Here is an 8806-nt window from a genome sequence, read left to right as displayed (position 1 = left end):
AAGAAGTCTGTTGTGTGGAGACAGGTGATTGGTCTGTAGGGGAACACCCATATCAGATTACATAGAATATATACCACAGTTGGGACAAATGAAGACAGAATAATCAGATTTGAGATGGGGCGATTATTCTCCGGGTATCTGCAGGTATCTGTAAATCGACGCTGTAACCCTTTGTTATGAATAAACCTTATGATGAAAATACAGCGTCAGCGGGTTCTCCTTGGTCATCACAGCATAATTAGCAACGTTTGCTCGACACAACAGTAGCTATCAGCAAAATGCGGAAAAAGTCAAGGGGTCTGAGTACTTTCCGAAGGCACTGTACGTTTAACTTTAAACATACATTTCCAACGGTATTGTACTTAACCAGGTAAAATCTGCTGAATGAGTCCAAAAACGTGCTGCGATTGATATATTTTGATGACATACCAGAAATCACCAAAACGGGTTTGCCCTGCCTAGTAGTAGTCTACAGTCTTATACAATGAATGAGTCTGTTCACCATTTTGATGGTGCATAAACATCACAATAACTGCCAATAATAAGCGTTTATTAAAGTATTCACTTTCAGGGATTTTTTGCATTTCTCACCACTAGAATGAGAAAGATACCTCATTATTAGTTCACCAGCAATACTAACACAAATACTTATTGGCCAAAACAATACATAAAAAACACTTATTTCAAACAAAAATTCCTAACCCTATACACTAACAACACTTCACAATTTTCTGTACAGCAGTCTAACTCAGAGCAACAAAACAAGTAAGTCTAACCAATTATTTTCTGAACAGCCTTTCCAGTGCACAAAGTTACCCAAAGTAACGGTAATATTATAAATAGACAAGATGGCACTTAATTGAAACTAATTTAGAATAATTCAGCTCTCTCTTGCATCATGTGCAACACATTGTTGCATTGCTTACTTTACCATCCAAGTCAATTTTCTCAGCTTTCTAATGGGCGTCATAAAAAAAGAAGTTTTGAGATAAATCTTGCTGCAAATATTGTGGGTAATACAATATTTTTTCTGTCTTTTTTTTTTGGTTATACATTGCTATTTGGCTGACAGAAAATGGAACCCCTGTTCCATCAGGAATTCTCACACTTACACAGTACAAGCATTTCCATAGCCATGTCACCTCAGAATAGGTAACTTGTACTGTGGTGCAGTCCTGTATTGCAGCATCTGGTGCCCCACACATTACGTCTACATTGGATATCATAGAGAGTATCCTGCTTTGCAGAGTTTTGTTGGGTCATATTAAGGAGAGTTGATTGGGCAATCCAGGGTTTCCTATTAGAATTTGACCTCATTTAATATTGCTGGGGTATCTCCTCCTTTCTTCAGGATATTGGCATTCCTTGGCACTTGTCTGCACAACCTGTGAAGATATTAAAGTTGGATTTAAAATTCACATTTGTTATATCATAACAAATACTCTTAATTGAACTGAACATTCCAATGCTGTATTTCAGAGTAGGGCATACCCTTTGCATTGCTGCATCTGCTCTACTGTCTCTGGTAGCTCTTTGCGGAATGTCTCTGGCAGGAAGAGGTTCAAAGCAGATGAGGCGACCGTCATACTTCCCATTATAATGTAGGGGAGGTACTTGTTAATGCTGCCTGTGAACACCAAAAGTACATTGTGCTTGAAGACAGACAGACCTTAACTGATGAAAATATTTGTTGTGAAATCCATTAATTGTAAAACAGGATTTTGGGTACAATGAATGCACGTGCAATGAAAATGTAATGGGGTTTGTATTTTGTAAGATGTCTGCCATTGAAAAATGTGAATCCTGATGGTAACCAAACACTGTGATTGTACCTAGGTAGATGACGTATGGGGCCGCAATAGTCCCGATCCGAGCAGCTGAAGAACACATTCCGACGCCAGCACTCCTGACAACAGTGGGGTAGATCTCTGCGGTGTAGATGTAGACCACGGTGAATGACATGGTGAAGCCAAACTTCCCGACCATCTCCACAGCTATAGCAACACCTTGCAGATCTACAGGATAGAGAAAGACATTTTGAGATAGTTGTGAGAATACAAGCTTTTTTCAGAGGGGGAATGAACGAGAACAGCAGAAAAATAAGATTTGATATTAAATATTTGATTAAAAATACATGAATCCTCTTAACCTTTACTTTGCCCTTTGCTATACATTTTATGATATTTGCCCAAGTTTATTGGCTTTGAATCACACTACAGTGAAGTGTGTGTGTGTGTGTGTGTGTGTGTGGAGGGGGGGTTACCCTACATATGCCCCACATATGCCCCCAGTGCTCAGCAGATCTTCCCCATTCTCATTTATGTGCAGGTTGGCATGCCCTGGGAGAACGGGAGGGGTGAATGTGCACGTAGTTCAAATTCCAGTAGTAGCAGTTCTGGTAGCGAATCATAAGTGCTTCAAGAGTGCTCATCTCACCCAAGATCCGCTCTTCTTCTCCCTGGGCATGCTCTTCTTAACTTTGATACTTCTGTTTGTGAGCTTGTTGATAGAATTGTTAATATTGCATTGTATCTTGTTGTGAGGGATCACTGCAGGACTTCTGTAGGAGCGCTGACACTGAAGATGTTGTTAAATGTTGTGTATGGAGCTCTCTGTTTTCAACCTTGAATATTGATTGAATAATTTAGGCTATGTGAAGCTAATAAATAAATAAAATAAAACAAGCTTTACATTGACATCTCTGTTCGCTCATTTCTGTGCTTCATACACAGTCTATATTTATCACAGGACCTCGCCTCTATAAACAAGGTGGCGTAGTTCTGCTAGCAAACTTCAACTGGTCACTTTGTTGATTTACAATGAATGAATAACTAAACATGTTGAAAAACATATCTAACGTGATTACCAGATACTACGTTCATTTGATTATCTCTTATCATCTAGCGATTTGATCTTATATAAGATTATACAATCTTAAACAATCAAAATTCAAAGTCTTACTCTCGGGGATGAGTTGGATCAGGAAAAGCATTCCTCCTCCTATTAAGAGAAAAGCTGACAGTAGTGGTCTTCTCGGACAGTTCCTGAGGAGCACTGTAGATACTACATATGCTGGGACTTCAGTAAGAGCTGATAAGAAACAATTTAGATAAGGATCTCCATTCAGATTGGAGGTGTTTAGCGAGAGTCCATAATATCCAACGTTTACTGCCATCCTGAAAAGACACAATAGAGATGATAGAGCTTGAATGAAACTCAAAACACAACTAAACACCAGTTTATTCATTACAAATTATTGACTGTAGTATAGTGGGTCTGTGTGTGTGTATGTGCCGAAGTGCTTCAAACCTAAACATTATGCTATAACCTATATCGATAACCTAATATGATATACATCCAATCTTATTATTATTATTATTATTATTATTATTATTATTATTATTATTATTATCTCTGATAGAATAGAAACTCACCATAAAAACAAACACATCAATGTGACACATCTTATGTTGCTGGTTCTCAGAACGTCAATCATGCTATATTTCTTTTTCGGTGCCAATGCTACGTCCAACTGCTGAAATTATGAAATAAGCATCCATTAAGTACAGTAATGAGCCTCGTTTATACCTGGTTCTAATATGTGTCCTGATCTTGTCCACATTCTGACTTGTGCACACATTTTCAGACATGCATCTACACATGGTATTAAACTGTATCTCTTATCCATCCACTATGTCCTCATTGTGACCAGATTTCCTGGTGCCTTCTTGTATGCAAGTTATTTGACAGGTATTCCTAATATAATAAAATATTTATTTTGACACATTGATGCCATTAGTCAATGGTGCCACCTGTCAATGGTTTTAGAGGGCGGCTATATCGATGATTTAAATGGTTTCAGTGTCCAGATCTGTCTACACTTGTAAGATATCCAGACACAATGTGTGCCTGACTACCTTCGGAGGTGGTCAGGAAGATCTGATCACAATCAGATCACAACGTGTCCTTTGATTGTCTACACCTGTCTAAAAATGTGGGCACAATCAGAATGTCGACAAGATCGGGACAAAAGGCGCTTGTTAGCACCAGGTATAAATGGGCTACAGAGATGCTCTTTAGGCCATGTTGTTTCTTTCTTATAGGCTGAATTACTGAACTGTATTTATTTCACAAACACAAATGCTGAAACTCACCTCAGTGTCTTTGAAGATGACCTCTGGTGCTGTGACTCTGTTCCTCCTGGCAGCGTCTCTCAGTATGGCCTCTGCCTCCTCCACTCTTCCCTGAGAGTATAACCATCGTGGAGACTCTGGGATGAACCTGACATAAACAGTGTTTGTAGTGAGGTGAGTAACAGTGCTTGTATTTTTATGGGCATTTATAGTTTTGGTTTAGTTGTATAAATGCTTCTTTAGACATACAGAAGATTAAAACATACGATTTTTACTGAGAACATACCACCACAATGGGATATACACTACGGGCACACTGGACAGGATTATGAGAAGTGTTCTCCATTCCCTCATTGCGTACGCGATCCAGGGCAGTGTCATGTAGCCGATACAGTAGTGCAGAAAAGCCCCCAGAGTAGTGAAAACTTCACGCATGGACTTACTCAACACCTCTGTTCCTGTTGAAGAGAATTTATATTCAATTATTATTTAGATGTTTTTGAAATGCCTGCTGGGATCAAGTTTTGTCTATAATTTAGCTAAACAATTTAACTAAAAAGAACCCCATCTTTGGCATCTTTTAAAAGTAAATAGTCATAGATGAGGTCATAGTGTAAACAAACCATCAAAAATTGGGAAAATGTGTCAATGGGTACAACAAGGACGTCCACTCTCTCCTCTATTGTTCAATTTTTAAACCTTAATCAGATATTAAGCCTTGTTAGAGTAGTCCAGCTATTCCACAACCATAAATGGGATAATAAACAAATGAACAGGACATTTAAAGTCACATGGTTTTACTCCAAATTCGGTATATGTGATCTGAGATTTCTACATGCTGCCATTTGTTATATGAATATTACTTGACACAAAAGTCCAACAAATAATCAAACATCAAGCTAATTTCACTGAGGTTTGTAATGGCTACTGATACATTCACTACCAGCCATTCTGTAGGCATGCTGCTCGAAGGAAACACCTTTAGTGACGGAAGCAATGCCTAGCATAACTTTAAAATGATAACAGGGTTTTATGGCATTTACTTTACGGGCAGCTAATTAAAGTTGACTGTGGTCTGTGTTTATGATCATGGTCACCGTTACATTGCTACAAGTTATTCAATTAATTTAATAGAATATAAGAGTTTATGTTTGTATAAAATGAGTTAATGTCCATGCTTACCCAGTACAAATGCACTTATATAGAGGGATATCTGAGAGGCCCCAACAAACATGAACAAAATGCAGAAAACCTCCCATGAGGGAGAGAAGGCCTGAATGAGCACAGAGACCAACTGGGCAGCAAGAGAGCCGAAAATAACTTTCTTCCTCCCAAACCTAAATGGAAAAGAAAATAGTGTTAAGTGAAACAAACATTTCATAGAGAAAACAATTTAACAAATGAATCCGACACAATCAATCCGGTTACCAGTTCCTAATGATCAGGTTACCAGTTTTGATTGAATAGGGTTGTCGACGTAAGACAAGTCTATAATTTGACAGCAGAGGGCGCTACAGTCATAGGACAGCTGTTTAGTCGGCAGAGTTGACAGATAATGTATGACTTTCCACATGAAATCTACAGGTAGAGGGCGGAGCATAGTGATTGCAGGGAGAAACAGTACCTGTCAGAAAGCTGGCCAGACACCAGGGATCCAATCAGGAAACCCACGAAAAGAGTTGACGAGGCAAAAGGAGTTTTCCACTCATTGTCACATACAAGGTCCCACTGCAGGAAAATAAACACATTATTCCTAAAGTGACAGCACCCGTGACAGCAGAAGGCTCCAGTAACAAACCCATACTGAAAAACAACATTGAATTTGCCCCCAAAGTGTAAGAGAAGGACAGGAGCTGGGAATGGTTGCTACATGGGCACATTTCACTGATGCCAATGGAAGTTTCAGGCAATTACCAAAGCCATTAACACCTCCCCAGTGACATTGATCACTCAACAATACCCAATACTGTAATTCCAAATCAAATATCAGAGTGGCATGCGTGTTTGATTAGATATTCATGATTCTGGTAATTATCTAAGCAAGGAACATACTCTGTGTAGTACAACCAATTCACTAATTCATGGCCAAATGTTTGTGACACATGACTGCCCTTGGCAACATACACTCACCTCAGTGACTATGGTGGACTGGTATATATCTTTGCTGTAGCTCCATCCATCCACACAGCGCTCCTGCTCCACTCCAGTGAGGTTGACGTCCAGGCCGGGGATGTAGCCCAGAGCAGACAGGTTTCTGACCACATCCAGCCTGTATCTGCTGCACTTACTCTCCTCCTGCTGTCCATTCACCACCTCTATGGGAATGATGGCATTCCTCCATGCCTGGCTCAGGTTGCCCGAGTCCGGGATAAAACAGTGGTGCGGGGGAGTTGCTCCAACAAATACAATGAACAGCCCAAAGAATCCAGTGGAGATGAAAATTGTATTCAGAAGAAAGAAAGTCCTATAGAAATAAGGTCCTTTCTGTCCCAGGAAGGCAGTAACGTCATCATAATCTCCCATTCTTATGGCAGTATGAGGAAAAGTGGAGCACCTGAAACGGTTTGATACGTGTGTCTCAGAGATGTGGAGGGTAGTGAAGGGTTAAGTTCTCTTCTAGCAAATGCTCAACAGGACAGAATTACAACTTCCAAGCTGCAGTGTACAGACCTGGGTAAGTCCAGGGCCCCTTAACAACAAGCCACAGAGCACAGCTGTTCCATTCCCCCCGTCCCAGAGTTGATCCCAGTGTTAATCCCCAGCAGGGAACGGTTGTATACACCTTCCTCTGTTCAAAAAATGGAAGAGAACATAACTTGTTAAACATCAGTGGAAGACTCATATTTCTGATTGTGTTGAAATATACAGTAGATCATCAAAGACATACTGACCATATTAATGTGGCAGTTCAGTTAAAAACTTGATTTTTAATTATATTTCCACACTATGAGGTCAAAATAACATTAGGAAATTGTGAAAATTATGATAATGCCCTTTTTGTGTAAGAGCTGTTTGAAAAGAAATTGCCTGGAATTTCAGAGTTTTTGGCCCAGATCATGACATCACAATCTGATTATTAGTCATCTTTTATTTGCATATGTATCCTCCTACTTTGAAGGGGTAAGCGGGGTAGGCCCTAGAGCAGGGGTGTCAAACTCATTCCATGGAGGGCCTAGTATCTGCAGGTTTTTGGTTTTCCTTTTAATTAAGACCTAGACAACCAGGTGAGGGGAGGTCTTTACTAATTTGTGACCTTCATTCATCAATCAAGTACAAGGGTGGAGCGAAAACCCGCAGACACTCGGCCCTCCGTGGAATGAGTTTGACACATGCTCTGGAGTCTAGACCCCTCAAACTAAACTCTGGACCTCGAAGCCATTTCCATTGTTCCCCTCCAATTTAGACCTGGGACACCGGGTGTGTGCAATTACTTAATAGGTAGAACAGAAAACCAGCAGGCTCTAGACCTCGTAGGGTAAGAGTTGAGTACCACTGGTCTAGACGATCCTATCCGCCTCAGGGCTGTGTGTGTAAATATGTTTAAATATGTATTGATAAGCCCACATGATCAGACTGAGCATTTCAAATGGCAAAGGAGGCTCAGTGATTTATTATATTTACAGTGATGATAAAATTAAAATTAAAAAGACTGCATGGGGGCTTTAACTGCCATATTAATACACATTTACAGTCCTGGTAGTAAATGTCTTATAGCATTTTCTCTAAACATCATTCCTTTCTCTTGCAAATGCCCCTAGGAATTGCATGGGATTGTATTGTGAATGGCTTACATAGCATTCAAAATCAACAAACTTTTCTAAAGCTGACAAGTTGAACTGTAATTCACTGTATGTCAACACGTAATTCATTGCACAATAATGTACTTTACTAAAATACATACATAATGAATGGTTGGTAGCATACTGAAACTTCTCTTCTATTCAAATAGCTAATACTTTCAGAAAAAAAGGTGGTTTTGAAGTTGCCATTGGAAAAGGTACATCTAGGGTTAGAGTTAGGGTTAGGGTTAGGGTTAGGGCACCAAGCTTTGATATCAAGGAATTTAAACTGTACTTACTTTCTTGTTTCTTGTCTTTTTTGAGAGAGTACTCAACCAGATGTGCTCAGTCGGGTTTCAGATCTGATTTAACCTCCCTGGCTGGAGTTTGGGGATTTTTATTCAATCTTACAATCAGTGATTAAATTCATTAATAGCTGACAAGATTATTTCCCTGGGTAATCAATTGTTGTACTACAGCAACATCATTAGAGTTGTCCCCTGACTCAGCAGATTTGAGTTGATTGTGGAAACCCTTTTTAGGGGGTAGGGCACAGAGTGCTGGGAAGGAGCCTCATTGTCATCTAATGTTTTAACAACTCCTCAAATGATTCTCTGCATTGAAGTGACTCCTGCTGATGGAATGTAAAGACCCATGTTCTTAGCACCAGATATAATTGTTCCTTAAATTATATTGATTTCGACATCCAATAGACACAACATACAGTACATATACGGTAGCTGTCTTTGACATGTGGAAGTGATACTTTTGACTGTTGACTGGTTTAATCAACACAGATGATAGGGCAGATAATGGACTGCCTTGAGTGGTAATATTACTGGTTTAACTGCTTTGTTGATCATTGATTTTGATGGACTTTGTTTTCTATCGGGC

General features: G+C 39.5%; 1 protein-coding gene across 1 annotated transcript; it reads right to left on the bottom strand.

Moving 5' to 3' along the window:
* Positions 1–179: 179 nt before the first annotated feature.
* On the bottom strand, positions 180–8367 carry slc22a5 (solute carrier family 22 member 5). Its single transcript, XM_041895226.1, has 11 exons — positions 8212–8367; positions 6264–6921; positions 5758–5861; positions 5316–5470; positions 4420–4591; positions 4155–4281; positions 3435–3535; positions 2962–3176; positions 1833–2015; positions 1492–1627; positions 180–1385 (listed from the first exon to the last, which is right to left on the bottom strand). The coding sequence occupies exons 2-11, from the start codon at positions 6654–6656 to the stop codon at positions 1301–1303; spliced, it is 1671 nt and encodes a 556-aa protein (XP_041751160.1). The 5' UTR covers positions 6657–6921; positions 8212–8367; the 3' UTR covers positions 180–1300.
* Positions 8368–8806: the final 439 nt, after the last annotated feature.

Source organism: Coregonus clupeaformis, chromosome 13 (assembly GCF_020615455.1).
Source record: "Coregonus clupeaformis isolate EN_2021a chromosome 13, ASM2061545v1, whole genome shotgun sequence".
Lineage (NCBI taxonomy): Eukaryota > Metazoa > Chordata > Actinopteri > Salmoniformes > Salmonidae > Coregonus > Coregonus clupeaformis.
The sequence above is the reverse complement of the archived record's forward strand: the minus strand, read 5'-3'. Positions and strand labels throughout refer to the sequence as shown.